General features: G+C 49.8%; 2 protein-coding genes across 2 annotated transcripts in view; one reads left to right on the top strand and one right to left on the bottom strand.

The window, feature by feature from the left end:
* dennd11 (DENN domain containing 11) overlaps positions 1-4,100 on the bottom strand; it is a 33,028-nt gene extending 28,928 nt beyond the window's left edge. The window contains exon 1 of the mRNA XM_055650057.1: positions 3,826-4,100. Within this exon, the coding sequence (XP_055506032.1) occupies positions 3,826-4,072 (247 nt within the window). The 5' untranslated portion in view covers positions 4,073-4,100. The remainder of the gene's footprint in view (positions 1-3,825) is intronic.
* A 3,044-nt stretch (positions 4,101-7,144) lies between these two features.
* stmp1 (short transmembrane mitochondrial protein 1) lies at positions 7,145-14,334 on the top strand. Its single transcript, XM_055650056.1, has 3 exons — positions 7,145-7,264; positions 11,242-11,295; positions 14,108-14,334. The coding sequence occupies exons 1-3, from the start codon at positions 7,250-7,252 to the stop codon at positions 14,186-14,188; spliced, it is 150 nt and encodes a 49-aa protein (XP_055506031.1). The 5' UTR covers positions 7,145-7,249; the 3' UTR covers positions 14,189-14,334.
* The last annotated feature ends 981 nt before the right edge of the window (positions 14,335-15,315 follow it).

Below are 15,315 nucleotides of genomic sequence, written 5' to 3'. Positions count from 1 at the left end.
TCTTCGGCACTCCTTGCCAGGCAGATGCTAGAGGGGATCAAAAGCTGCAATGGGCCGGAAAGTACTTGCGGCACTTTGAAATCCCGATGACAGCTAGAGGCAGGAAACATGTTCCCGATGTTGCGGGAGTCCAGAACCAGGGGCCACACAGTTTAAGAATAAGGAGAAAGCCATTTAGAACAGAGACGAGGAAACACTTTTTCTCACAGAGAGTGGCGAGTCTGTGGAATTCTCTGCCTCAGAGGGCGGTGGAGGCAGGTTATCTCGATGGTTTCAAGAGAGCTAGATTGGGCTCTTAAAAATAGCGGAGTCAGGGGATATGGGGAGAAGGCAGGAATGGGGTACTGATTGTGGATGATCAGCCATGATCACATTGAATGGCAGTGCTGGCTCAAAAGGCCGAATGGCCTACTCCTGCAGCTATTGTCTATTGTCTATTGACAGGAAGGATTTGGAGAGGGTGTTTTGGAGGCCTGCCAGAATGCTGGCTGAATTAGAGTGTATTACCTAGAGATGGAACAACTTAGACTGGTTTTTCTAGAGCGTCAGAAACCGAGGAGTAATCTGATATAACATAATGCGGTGTACATAGGGTAGACAGCTAGAACCTTTTTCCCCCCAGGGTGGAAATGTCAAGGATTAGAGGGCGTAGCTTTAAGATGGGAGGGGGAAAGTTTAAGGAGATGTGCAGGGCAAGTTTTTTTTAAACAGAGTAGTGGCGGAGGTAGCTACAATAGTGTGTGTTTACGTGACTTTTAGATAGGCGCATGGATATGTAAGGAATGGAAGGATATTGGCTCGTGTGCAGACAGAGGAGATTAGTTCAAGTTGGCATCATGTTCAGCACAGACATTGTGGGCCGAAGAGCCTGTTCCTGCGTTGTTCTGTGTTATAGATCTGTGGTACAAGGATGCTCCACCCCTTGCCCTCACCTATTTCTAACAGCTATCTGCGCTCTACTACAGTCTTGAAATAGGATTCTGACCCAAGCATCATGGTTCATATCCCTCCACAGATGCTGCCTGAAGCGAGTTCCTTTGTTGTGGAAGGTGGATCTGCAGTGCGCAACATTTGGCGAGATGGGAGAAGGCTCACAACCCAATTCCTCCCAGACTCACTCATCTGAAGGTGGAAGTACTGAATGCCATCTTATCTAGAAGACACAAAATGCCAGAGTAACTCAGGGGCACAGGCAGCATCTCTGGAGAAGGAATGGGTGATATTTCGGGTCGAGACCCTTCTTCAGACTGTATTTTTCAGAAATAGGTATCCTTCCTCTGCCACTTCCAAGTAGTATATAGAAACATAGAAAGTAGGTGCAAGAAAAGGCCATTCAGCCCTTCGAGCCTGCACCACCATTCAATATGATCATGGCTGATCATCCAACACAGTATCCTGTACCTGCCTTCTCTCCATATCCCCTGATCCCTTTAGCCACAAGGGCCACATCTAACTCCCTCTTAAATATAGCCAATGAACTGGCCTCAACTACTTTCTGTGGCCGAGAATTCCACAGATTCACCACTCTCTGTGTGAATTTTTTTTTCTCATCTCGGTCCTAAAAGACTCCCCCCTTATCCTTAAACTGTGACCCCGTGTTCTGGACTTCCCCAACATTGGGAATAATCTTTCTGCATCCAGCCTGTCCAACCCCTTAAGAAATTTGTAAGTTTCTATAAGATCCCCTCTCAATCTTCTAAATTCTAGCGAGGTACAAGCCGAGTCTATCCAGTCTTTCTGGATATGGTAAGGTGTCCTTTACCCACTGTGTCAACTCAGTATCCCAGCTCGTCATACACGTCCCGCTGCCAACACCGGCTCCTAACCACCACCACAGGCATCTCAGTCTTCCCCCCACACCAAATATCCTCTCCTCCTCCATCCATAGTCCATTTCCCTTCCCCTCTTTCCCCCTCATCTACGCCTCCACTCCTTTCCACCCCCTCCCTTCTTCTCCACCCACCCCACCTCTTTCGCCCTAGCCCTCTTTCCTTCCCCTCCATCCTCCCTCTCCTAACCCCTCCCTCGCCATCCTCTACTCTCTCCCAACTCCCCACCCCTCCTTTTCCCCAGCTATCTTCCAACTGCCTCCCATGCAGTCATTTTCCCTGTAGTCACTGCCCCAGTGCCTCCCTATCCCCGACACCTGTGTCCACTGACCCCTCTGTGTCCCCTGTCCCAGTGACCACTGACCCCGTGACCCTGTGTCCCCTGCCCCGTGTCCCCTGACCCTGTCCCAGGGCCCCTGTCCCGTGTGTCCACTGCCCCGTGTGTCCACTGTCCCCTCTCCACTGTCCCAGTGACCCATGTGTGTCCACTGTCCCAGTGACCCATGTGTGTCCACTGTCCCAGTGACCCATGTGTGTCCACTGTCCCAGTGACCCCTCTGTGTCCACTGTCCCCTCTCCACTGTCCCAGTGACCCCGTGTCCCAGTGCCTGTGTCCACTGTCCCAGTGACCCCTCTGTGTCCACTGTCTCTGTGACCATGTGTGTCCACTGTCCCAGTGACCCCTCTGTGTCCACTGTCTCTGTGACCATGTGTCCACTGTCCCTGTGTCCACTGTCCCAGTGACCCCTCTGTGTCCACTGTCTCTGTGACCATGTGTCCACTGTCCCTGTGTCCACTGTCCCAGTGACCCCGTGTCCCATGTGCGTCCACTGTCCTAGTGACCCATGTGTGTCCACTGTCCCAGTGCCTCTGTGTCCACTGTGTGTCCACTGTCCCAGTGACCCATGTGTGTCCACTGTCCCAGTGCCTCTGTGTCCACTGTCCCCGTCCCCGTCCCAGTGACCCCTCTGTGTCCAATGTCCCCGTGACCCTGTGTCCACTGTCCCCGTGACCGTGTGTCCACTGTCCCCGTGTCCCCCCTCTGTGTCCACTGTCCCCTCTCCCCGTCCACTGTCCCAGTGACCCCCCTGTGTCACAGTGCCTCTGTGTCCCCGTGACCCATGTGTGTCCACTGTCCCCGTGACCCATGTGTGTCCACTGTCCCAGTGACCCCGTGTCCCATGTGCGTCCACTGTCCCAGTGACCCCTGTGTCCACTGTCCCTCCTCTCCCAATAACCCCCGTGTCCCAGTGCCTGTGTCCCCGTGTCCCAGTGACCCATGTGTGTCCACTGTCCCAGTGTGCCTCTGTGTCCACTGTGTCCCCGTGTCCCAGTGACCCGTGTGTGTCCACCCATGTGTCCACCCCGTGACCCCTGTGTCCATTGTCCCCGTGTCCCCTGTGTGTCCACTGTCCCAGTGACCCATGTGTGTGTCCACTGTCACAGTGACCCTGTGTGTCCACTGTCCCAGTGTCCCATGTGTGTCCACTGTCCCAGTGACCCATGTGTCCCCTGTCCCAGTGACCACTGACCCCGTGACCGTGTCCCCTGCCCCGCCCCGTGTCCACTGTCCCAGTGACCCCCCTGTGTCCCAGTGACCCTGTGTGTCCACTGTCCCAGTGACCCTGTGTGTCCACTGTCCCAGTGACCCTGTGTGTCCACTGTCCCAGTGACCCTGTGTGTCCACTGTCCCAGTGACCCTGTGTGTCCACTGTCCCAGTGACCCTGTGTGTCCACTGTCCCAGTGACCCTGTGTGTCCACTGTCCCAGTGACCCTGTGTGTCCACTGTCCCAGTGACCCTGTGTGTCCACTGTCCCAGTCTGTGTGTCCACTGCCCCAGTGCCGCTGTGTGTCCACTGTCCCACTGTCCCAGTGTCCCAGTGCCGCTGTGTGTCCACTGTCCCACTGTCCCAGTGTCACAGTGCCTCTGTGTCCCACTGTCCCAGTGTCCCAGTGACCCAGTGTCTCTGCCTCTGGCCCGGCGCCGACACCCACCTGCTCTGGTGTCGAAGGTGACCACGAACACGGCCACCACCTGCTCCTCCTCCTCCTCCCGCTCCGGGCCCCGGGCCTCGCCCTCATCATCATCATCATCGTCCTCGTCCGCACCGCCGGCCGCCCAGGGTGGTGGCGGCCCCGGGCTCCACCTGTCGCCGCGGGCGGGGGCGCGGGCGGGGGCCGGTGCCGGGGGGGCGACGGCGGGGCCCTCCTGGTGCTCGAGCAGAGGGGCGCGGTCCGCCATCGCGCTCCGCTGCTGCAGCCTTGGCCGCCAAGGCGGAAACCAGCCCGCCGCTCGGCCGGACGTGACGTGTCGCGTAGTGAGGGCAACCCCGCGACGCCATCTTGGGGAGGTCACACTTTGACCTGCTTCCCTCAACTTGACCTCAATCTCTCTCTCGCTGTGTTTGTAGCTGTGTGTGTGTGTGTGTCTATGTCTGGCTGTGTCTGTCTGTGTGTGTCTCTGTCTGCCTATGTGCCTGTGTGTGTGTCTGAGTCTGTCTATGTGTGTCTATGTCTGGCTGTGTCTGTCTCTGTCTGCCTGTGTGTGTGTCTGAGTCTGTCTATGTGTGTCTATGTCTGGCTGTGTCTGTCTGCCTATGTGTCTCTGTCTGCCTGTGTCTGTCTGCCTATGTGTGTGTGTCTGAGTCTGTCTATGTGTGTGTCTGAGTCTGTCTGTGTGTGTCTCTGTCTGCCTATGTGTGTGTCTGAGTCTGTCTATGTGTGTCTATGTCTGGCTGTGTCTGTCTGCCTATGTGTCTCTGTCTGCCTGTGTCTGTCTGCCTATGTGTGTGTGTCTGCCTATGTGTATATGTCTGCCTGTGTGTGTCTATGTCTGGCTGTGTCTATCTGTGTGTGTCTCTGTCTGCCTCTGTCTGCCTATGTGCCTGTGTGTGTGTCTGAGTCTGTCTATGTGTGTCTATGTCTGGCTGTGTCTGTCTGCTTATGTGTCTCTGTCTGCCTGTGTCTGTCTGCCTATGTGTGTGTGTCTGGCTGTGTGTGTATGTGTCTGCCTGTGTGTGTCTGTCTGTGCCTGCCTGTGTGTGTCTGCTTGTGTGTTTCTCTGTCTGCCTGTGCGTGTCTCTGTCTGCCTATGTTTGTCTGTGTGGCTGTGTCTGCCTATGTGTGTGTTAGTACAATGTGTGTAGGGCGGAACTGCAGATGCTGGTTTACGACAAAGCTAGAAGGAATACCTTCTCTCCAGAGATGCTGCCTGGCCCAATGAGTTACTCAAGCACCATCTTTGGAATCAAGTCAACTTTATTTGTCACATACACATCCAAAATGTGCAGTGAAATGAAGGTGGCAATGGCTGCGGATTGTGCAACAACTGCAGAACAGAATAGAACAGAATCAGTATTTAGATGTTAGAAAATAATTGTTTACAAAAGACACAACACAACAGTAAATGAGTACAGTAAATTAGTCCCTGGTGAGATAAGAGTTTACAGTCCTGATGGCCTTTGGGAAGAAACTCCGTCTCATCCTCTCTGTTTTCACAGCATGATAGCGGATGCGTTTGCCAGACCATAGCAGCTGGAACAGTCTGTTGCTGGGGTGGTAGGGGTCCTTCATTATCTTGCTGGCTCTGGATCTGCACCTCCTGGTGTATAGGTCCTGCAGGGGGTGAGTGTAGTTCCCATGGTGCGTTCGGCCGAACGCACTACTCTCTGCAGAGTCTTCCTGTCCTGGGAAGAGCTGTTCCCAAACCAGTTTGTGATGTTGCCAGACAAGATGCTTTCTACAGCCCAGAGTAGAAGCACTGAAGAATCCTCAGAGAGACTATGAATTTCCTCAGCTGCCTGAGGTGGTAAAGGCGCTGCCTTGCCTTACTCACCAGTACGGCAGTGTGTGTTGTCCATGTCAGATCCTTCCTTGGGGGATCCTAAACCAGGATCTGCAGTTCATTTTATCACATTTATTCATATGCTTGCATAGTTTATATATGTATACACACACACATATATATATGTACACACACACACACATATATAAATATAGGACTGAATTATGCTATTAAAATTTCACCCCATGCCATAGAACACGGAACAGTGCTGCACAAGCCCAGACTGTGCTGAACATAATGCTAAGACCTTTTATCTGCCTGCACATTATAACAATTAAAATGGACTCTTGAGATTGAGATAAAGTCAAATATTAATCTGCCTAATCTCGGTGAAATTGTGCCAAACCTGCTGACTTTTGCATATAGACTTAGTGGGCTGTTTCGATACAATATTGTCTTAACCGGTGATTGTGCTTATATAACGACAATAATCTTACTGATCTGTATGCAAAAACAAAATGCCACTATATCCTAGGTACACAAAATTGCTGGAGAAACTCAGCGGGTGCAGCAGCATCTATGGAGCGAAGCCACTATATCCTGGTGTATGTGATACTAAAAATCCATAAAAGATCCATATCCCTCCATTCCTTGCATATCCATATACATATCCAAAAGGCTGTGAAATGCCATTAATATTATTATCATAACTGTCATGAAATGAAGGGAAATATATTATTTCCACTGCATAAGGTGCATTCTTGCTCAGACCCCAGTTGATGTAGAACTTATTTTGCACTATTATTGTTTGTTTGTATGTGTATGTGTATGTGTATGTATATTATGGGACAGGTGAAAAACAAACGCTCTGGAGCACTTGCTCTTGGTTCATTGCTGCGGGGTGGCGACCTGCCCAAGATGGCGACCTTCCCTCCTTCCCCAATGGAAGTTGGCGACCTACCCAAGATGGCGACCTACCCAAGATGGCGACCTTCCCTCCTTCCCCAATGGAAGTTGGTGACCTGCCCAAGATGGCGACCTTCCCTCCTTTCCCAAAGGAAGTTGGCGACCTACCCAAGATGGCGACCTTCCCTCCTTCCCCAATGGAAGTTGGCGACCTACCCAAGATGGCGACCTTCCCGCACCCAAGAAGATGGTGACCTTCCCAAGATGGCGACATTCCCTCCTTCCCCAATGGAAGTTGGCGACCTACCCAAGATGGCGACCTTCCCTCCTTCCCCAAAGGAAGTTGGCGACCTACCCAAGATGGCGACCTTCCCGCACCCAAGAAGATGGCGACCTACCCAAGATGGCGACATTCCCTCCTTCCCCAATGGAAGTTGGCGACCTACCCAAGATGGCGACCTACCCAAGATGGCGACCTTCCCGCACACAGGAAGATGGTGACCTTCCCAAGATGGCGACCTTCCCTCCTTCCCCAATGGAAGTTGGCGACCTACCCAAGATGGCGACCTTCCCGCCCAAGAAGATGGTGACCTTTCCAAGATGGCGACATTCTGTCCTTCCCAAAAGAGAGACGGCGACCTTCCCATGATGGCGGCGGCTGTGGCGCGCGTGCGCAGGCGTCGCTGGGAGACGGCGGCGGCCTAGTGTGGAGGAGGCCGGCAGCGCAGCATGTTCCAGTTCTTGGTGAGTAGAGGGGCGGCCTGGGGTGGAGTAGCCGTCTATCGGGGACAGGGGGACACGGGGACACCCTCCTGCCCCTGGCTGGTACCTTGGTGGAGAAAGATGGAGGGTTGTTGGCCCAAGGTAACGGTTTGACCAGAGGGAGTCAAACACCAAGTTGTTGGAGGGATTCAACATCTGGGGAGACAAGGAGCTGCAGATGTTGGACTCTTGGGGAAAAACACCAAGTGTTGGAGGGACTCAGAGGGCAGCAACATCTGGGGAGACAAGGAGCTGCAGATGATGGACTCATGAGTAAAACACCAAGTGCTGGAGGGACCCGGGGGTGGGCAACATTCGGGGAGATACCATGAATTGCAGATGTTGGACCCCTGAGTAAAACGGCAAGTGTTGGAGGGACTCAGAGGGCAGCAACATCTGGGGAGACAAAGAGCTGCAGATGATGGAATCATGAGTAAAACACCAAGTGTTTGAGGGACTCAGAGGGTCAGGCAACATCTGGGGAGAAACCACAGACGTTGGCCTCCTGAGCAAAACAACATCTGGAGAGACATCAGTAACTGCAGATGTTGGCATCCTGAGTAAAACACCAAGTGGAGGGACTCAGAGGGCAGGCAACATCTGGAGAGACAAAGAACTGCAGATGTTGGACTCCAGAGTAAAACATTAAGTGTCGATGGGACTCGGGCACGGGCAACATCGGGGGAAACCCCAGGAACTGCAGATGTTGCACTGCTGAGTAAAATACCAAGTGTTGGAGAGACTCGGGGGTGGGTAACATCTGAGGAAATAAGGAACTGCAGATGTTGGACTGAATAAAACACCATCTGGGGAGATACCAAGAACTGCAGATGTTGGACTTTAGTATAAGACCAAGTATTGGAAGGACCCGGGGGGGGGGGGGGGGGGGCAGAGTAACATCTGGGTAGACACCAGGAACTGCAGATGTTGGACGTCTGGGTAAAACCAAGTTATTTACCCAGAGTAGGGAAATCCACAACCAAAGGACGTAGGTTTAAGGTGTGAGGAGTATGATTTAATAGGAGCCTGAGGGGCAGCATAGTGTAAACAGGTGATTGATACTATGAGTTGAGTTGTCTGCATGGACTCGGAGGGCTTTTCAATGTTTAAACTAAATGAAAACTTAGAGATCTAACTGTAGACCAAACCATATCTCATTGGGCTTTTTCTCTGGCACTGTTACATCACAATGCTATCCTGACCTAAATGTCACCTATCCATGTTCTCCAGAGATACTGCCTGACGCACTGACTTACTCCAGCACTCAATGTCTTTCTATGTTATCCCACTTGCATCCATCCCCACGAGCTAGGGACAATTTACAGAGGCCAATTAACCTACAAACGTCTTTTGGGGGATGTGGGTTGAAACCAGAGCACCCAGAGGAAACCCACGCGGTCACAGGGAGAATGTACAAACTCCACACAGACAGCCCCTGAGGTCAGGATCGAACTCGGGTCTCTGATACTGTGAGGCAGTGGCTTTGTCAGTTGCGCCACTGTGCCTATATATTATATATATATATATCTATCTATCTATCTATCTATCTATATCTATATATATATATATATATATATATATATATATATATATAGATATATATATAGATATATATATCTATCTAATGGCATGTTGGCCTTCATAACGAAAGGATTTGAGTATAGGAGTAACAAGGTCCTTCTGCAGTTGTACAGGGCCCTGATGAGACCACATCTAGAGTATTGTGTGCAGTTTTGGTCTCCTTATTTGAGGAAGGACATTGTTGCTATTGAGGCAGTGCAGCGTAGGTTCACCATGTTAATCCCTGGGATGGCAGGACTGACATATGAGGAGAGATTGGAAAGACTGGGCTTGTATTCACTGAAATTTAGAAGGACGAGAGGGAATCTTATAGACACGTATACAATTATAAAAAGACTGGACAAGCTAGATGCAGGAAAAATGTTCCCAATGTTGGGGGAGTCCAGAACCAGGGGCCGTAGTCTAAGAAAAATGGGGAGGCCTTTTAAAACTGAGATGAGAAAAAAAACCTTTTCACCCAGAGTTGTGAATTTGTGGAATTCTCTGCCACAAAAGGCAGTAGAGGCCAATTCACTGGATGAATTTAAAAGAAAGCTAGATAGAGCTCTTGGGGCTAGCGGAATTAAAGGATATGGGGAGAAGGCAGGCATGGGTTACTATTTGTGGAAGATCAGCCATGATCACAATGAATGGCGGTGCTGGCTCGAAGGGCCAAATGGCCTCCTCCTGCACCTATTTTCAATGTTTCTAAGACAGAATTATTGTAGGTTTGCTACTTTAACAATCACCATATGTTATAATTTGTACAAATAATATGTACATACTCTTCTCAGTCAGCTCCCAATTGAAACAGGAATGTTGAATGCTTTGAACAGTCTTGGCTTTGGAAGTTTGATAAATATTTTCCAGTGCATGCGCTCCACCCTCAGCTGTGACTCAGCGTGCAGTGTTCATCACAGCGGCAGCTCAGAGGCCCGTTAATCCAAAGCAGCTGAGACTAATTAGAGATGGGGGATTTTTAAAATTGTTGTCTTTGCATCTCCTCGGGCATTTATTTCAATAATTCAGGTAATTATTCTGTGTTTTAATGGAGGAAAACATCCCAAGAGGGTTGCGAGACAGAGTTGGGTGGGTGCCACATCATGAGCTATTAAGAGAGGGATCTTGGAACACAAGCAGCTTTTAAAAAAAGCATCTTCAATGAAATAGAGAGCGGATTAAATGAGGGCGGAATTTCAAAGCTTTGGGGCCTGGCTATCTTATAACATGGTGTAAAATGAACGGGTGGGGGTGTGGGGGGGGGGGATTCAGGTTTATTACCGTCACGTGTACCGAGGTACAGTAAAAAGCTTTGTTTTGCATGACAATAGACAATAGGTCGAGCCAGCACCGCCATTCAATGTGATCATGGCTGATCATTCCCCCATATGTGAAACCAGGTAAGAGGAAGATGGCGGGGCAGATGGAGCCAGTCTTCTTCTTATCTGGTTCCACTTATTGTCCACCTGACTCTGACGCACCTCTCCCTCACTCCCTCCTTCTCCGCTAGATAGCTAGATAGGGCTCTTAAGGATAGCTGAGTCAGGGGATATGGGGAGAAGGCAGGAACGGGGTACTGATTGGGGTGATCAGCCATGATCACATTGAATGGCGGTGCTGACTCGAAGGGCCGAATGGCCTCCTCCTGCACCTATTGTCTATTGTCTATAAACCACTCCCTCTATTAGATGCCTCCTTGGATGCTGCTTGCCCTGCTGAGTTCCTCCAGCACTTTGCCTCTTGTTTCGTAAAACTTGTCTTCAGATCCCTTTTTGAGGGCATGCAGCAGGCATTATTTATGACCCGTCTATATTTTCTAATCCCAGTAGACCCTCCATTTAAACATTGGGCGGTGGGGAATACCATTGTGTATTAAAACCAAACTGTAACCAAGTATTTTAGTCATCTCGTTGAGGGAGTGTTTTACTTTGAACTGATGCTAGACAAAAATGCTGGGGAAACTCAGCGGGTGAGGCAGCATCTATGGAGCGAAGGAAATAGGCGACGTTTCGGGTCGAGGGCACACAGAGGCCAGTGGAGGCCGAATCACTGGATTGATTTAAGAGAGAGAGTTAGAAAGAGCTGTAGGGGCTAGTGTGAAATCAAGGGATATGGGGTAGAAGGCAGGCACGGGTTATTGATTGGGGATGATCAGCCATGATCGCAATGAATGGCGGTGCTGGCTTGAAGGGCCGAATGGCCTCCTCCTGCACCTATTGTCTATGTTTCTATGAGACCCTTAGAAGGGTCTCGACCCGAAACGTTGCCTATTTCATTCGCTCCATAGATGCTGCCTCACCACTGAGTTTCTCCAGCATTTTTTCTACCTTCGATTTTCCAGCATCTGCAGTTCCTTCTTAGATACTTTGAACTGATGCTAAGTATGTGTTGTCTTTCAGGTCGGGTTCACACTTGGCAACTTCGTGGGAATGTATCTGGCCCAGAATTATCAGGTTTGTTTATGAAGGTTATGTTTGTGAGTTATCCTAAGTTACATGGATAACTTCATATCAGTTGTGATATCTAAACTCAGTGTATCAGTTAAGTCTTATATATAACTATATAATTGTTCCTGCAATCTCGTATTGACTGAGAATCATAACATTTCACGTGCCATTATTTCCACCTGGACCAGTAAATGTCTGTGCCGAACATGATGCCAATCTAAAATAATCTCCTCTTCCTGCCTGTATATATCCATCAACCTACCCAAAAGACTTTTAACACCCCTATCGTATCTGCCTCAACCACCACCTCTGACAATGTGCTCTAGATACCCACCACCCTCTGTGTAAAATCAACGCTGCCCAAAACTTTGTTCCCCTCATAAGTGATAGGAGCAGAATTAGGCCATTTGGCCCATCAAGTCTACTCCGCCATTCAATCATGGCTGATCTATCTCTCCCTCCTAACCCCAATCACCTGCCTTCTCCCCATAACCCCTGACACCCGTACTAATCAAGAATTTACCTATCTCTGCCTCAAATATATCCATTGATAAGGCCTCCACTGCCTCCTGTGGCACCTTAAAGCTCGCCTTAACGTTATGCCTTGCAGTGTGTGACATTTCCACCCTGGCATAAAAGGTTATTTATTTCTCAGGTCTCCCCTCAGCCTCCGAGACCACGGAGAACACGACCCAAATTTGTCCAAAATGCGTAAGACAGAACTGCAGATGTTGGTTTAAATCGAAGGTAGACACAAAATGCTGGAGAAACCCGAAACGTCATCCATTCCTTCTCGCCAGAGATGCTGCCTCACCCGCTGAGATTCTCCAGCATTTTGTGTCTACCCAAATTTGTCCAACCTCTAATCCAGGCAGTATTCTGGAAAACCCCTTCTGCACCCTCTCCAATACATAGTTGTAATATTACCTTTTCATTTCAAGATTTGATAGATCTATTATGCATGCTCTAATTTGAGAGAGAGAGAGGGGGAGGGAGAGGGAGAGAGAGAGGGAGAGAGAGAGAGGGAGGGAGGGGGGGAGAGAGAGAGAGAGGGGGGGGAGAGAGAGAGAGAGAGAGAGGGAGAGGGAGAGGGAGAGAGAGAGAGAGAGAGAGAGAGAGAGAGAGAGAGAGAGAGAGAGAGAGGGGGAGAGAGAGAGAGAGAGAGGGAGAGTGAGAGAGAGAGGGAGAGGGAGAGAGAGAGAGAGAGAGAGAGAGAGAGAGAGAGGGAGAGGAGAGAGGGAGAGAGAGGGAGGGAGAGAGAGAGAGGGAGGGGGAGAGAGAGAGAGAGAGAGAGAGAGAGAGAGAGAGAGGGAGGGAGAGAAGTACAGAGAGAGGGAGAGAGGTGTTGGACTGGGCTACGTCCACAACTCTCCACAATTCCTTACGGAGCTGTTCCCAAACCCAGCAGAATGTTTTGGGAGTAACTCAGCGGGTCAGGCAGACAAGCGGGAGAGTCTAGGACCAGAGGCCACAGCTCAGAATAAAAAGACGTTCCTTTAAGTAGATGAGGAGGAATTTATTTAGTCAGAGGGTGGTGAATCTGTGGAATTCATTGCCACAGACGGCTGTAGTGGCTGTCAATGGATATTAACAGGTTGACAGATTCAAGTACAATAGGTAAAGGGAAAAAAGCGAATATAGTTCTCAGCATTCTAGCGCATTGGTTCCTTAGACAGAGTCTAATGTCCGCAATGGGGTAGAGGTGAATGGGACAGTACCCTGGCTTATGGAAGGACTGTGCAGGACTCTCATAACAGAGGGGAAGAAGCTGTCGATGGTGAGTGTGGTGGTGGTGGTGGGCACATTTCAAGCTTCTGTACACCTTCTGGGCTACATCTACAATGGTGGGGAGCGGGGGAGAACAAGGAATGACTACAATGGTGGGGGTGGGACAGGGACAAGTACAATGGTTGAGTGTATGTCGGCTGCTGGGCCCAAGGCACAATGGTGGGAGTGTGAAGTGTAGATGTGGAGTCGATGGTGTGGGTGTGTGGGTGGTCAATGTGGGGTGTGATGGACTGGGACTGGGCTACATCTACAATGGTGGGGAGTGTGGTGTGTGTGGGACTGGGCTACATCTACAATGGTGGGGAGTGGTGTGTGTGATGGACTGAGCTACATCTACAATGGTGGGGAGTGTGGTGTGTGTGATGGACTGGGCTACATCTACAATGGTGGGGAGTGTGGTGTGTGTGATGGACTGGGCTACGTCCACAACTCTCTGCAGTTTCTTACAGAGCTGGTCCCAAACTAAGCACAAATTAACTCAGCGGGTCAGGCAGCACTTGTAGAGGGAATGGGCCAGCAACGTTTTGGGTCAGGACTCATCAGACAAAATTAGTCTTGTCTTTAGGTCTTCCTTGTCCAGAGTAGAGTATTTACTTGCTAGGGGGACCTCATTGAAACTTACTGAAAAGTGAAAGGCCTGGATAGAGTGGATGTGGAGAGGATGTTTCCACAGGTGAGAGAGTCTTGGACCAGAGGCCACAGCCTCAGAATAAAAGGACATTCCTTTAGGAAGGAGATGAGGAGGAATTTATTTAGTTAGAGGGTGGTGAATCTGGAATTCATTGCCTTAGACGGCTGTGGAGGCTGTCAATAGATATTTGTAAGGCGGAGATTGGCAGATTCTTGATTAGTGCGGGTGTCAGGGTTTTTTTGGAGAAGGCAGGAGGATGGGGTTAGGGGGGAGAGATAGGTCAGCCATGATTGAACGGCGGAGTGGATTCGATGGGCCAAATGGCCCAATTCTTCTCCTAGAATTTATGACCTGCGGACATTAGAAAGCTGACCTCTCGAACTTTTGATCTCTTTTTAGATTCCAAATATCCACCAGAAGTTTCTAGACTTCAAAAAGGAAGCTGAGGCCCGGAAAAAGCCTCCAGATGACCGACCATGATGAGCACAGCCCCTGAGTATGATTGGGACATTGCTGTTCAGTTTACCGTGCTAAATTAACTGCGTGCGTGGAGTACCATCAGTATCGGGGGCCGCATCTGCCATCTTATTTATTTAGCACTGATTAAAAAAGTATTCCATCACTAACGTTACCCGTGTTTGTATTTTTTAAGAAGAAACTGCAGATGCTGGAAAAATTGACGGTAGATAAAAATGCTGGAGAAACTCAGAGGGCGAGGCAGCGTCTATGGAGCGAAGGAATCGGTGACTTTTCGGGCCGGAGACCCTTCTTCAGACTCCAATCAACCTCTGAAGAAGGGTCTCGACCCGAAACGTCACCTATTCCTTCGCTCCATAGATGCTGCCCCACCCGCTGAGTTTCTCCAGCATTTTTGTCTAACTTTGTGTTTGTATTATAGACAATAGGTGCAGGAGTAGGCCATTCGGATCTTCGAGCCATTCAATGTGATCATGGCTGATCATCTCCAATCAGTACCCTGTTCCTGCCTTCTCCCCATATCCCCTGACTTCGCTATTTTTAAGAGCCCTATCTAGCTCTCTCTTGAAAGCCTCCAGAGAACCTGCCTCCACCGCCCTCTGTGTTACCTATTCTTTAGTTCTGCTGGCGTTTAATTCTGCTTGTGATGTAACCCATGTAATTTATGATACTAACAGGATCAAAGCTGTGGATTGTGTGTGTTCCGAAAGGCTCATAAACTCTGCGTCAATGCTTATTTACAAGCTGTTATTTATCTTTCTAGTGTCAAACTAAGGCTTGCTGTTGACATGAGGAACTGCAGATGCTAGCATCTTGAGCAAAAGACACAAAGTGCTGGAGGAACTCAGTGAGTCACCCACCATCTGTGGAGGGACTGGACAGATGGCAGATGACGGGTTCCTTCTTCTGAAAGATCTCGACCTGAAACATCGCCCGTCCATTCCCTCCGCAGACACTGCCTGACCTGCTGAGTTCCTCCAGCACGTTGCATATCTCCCCTCCCATCTTCTTTGTGTGGTTAGAGTCAAGAGAGTTTATTGTCACGTGTCCCAGATAGGACAATGAAATTCTTGCTTTGCTTCAGCACAACAGAACATAGATGGCATTGACTATGTATGCATGATCTTAAT

The sequence above is a fragment of the Leucoraja erinacea genome, chromosome 19 (genome assembly GCF_028641065.1).
Source record: "Leucoraja erinacea ecotype New England chromosome 19, Leri_hhj_1, whole genome shotgun sequence".
Lineage (NCBI taxonomy): Eukaryota > Metazoa > Chordata > Chondrichthyes > Rajiformes > Rajidae > Leucoraja > Leucoraja erinaceus.
This window is presented reverse-complemented; position numbering and strand designations above follow the sequence as displayed.

Excerpts from the sequence above, each read along its gene's own strand:
- stmp1 (XM_055650056.1), top strand. Across the intron at positions 11,296-14,107 it reads ATCTGGCCCAGAATTATCAG|ATTCCAAATATCCACCAGAA; the intron begins GTTTGTTTATGA and ends ATCTCTTTTTAG.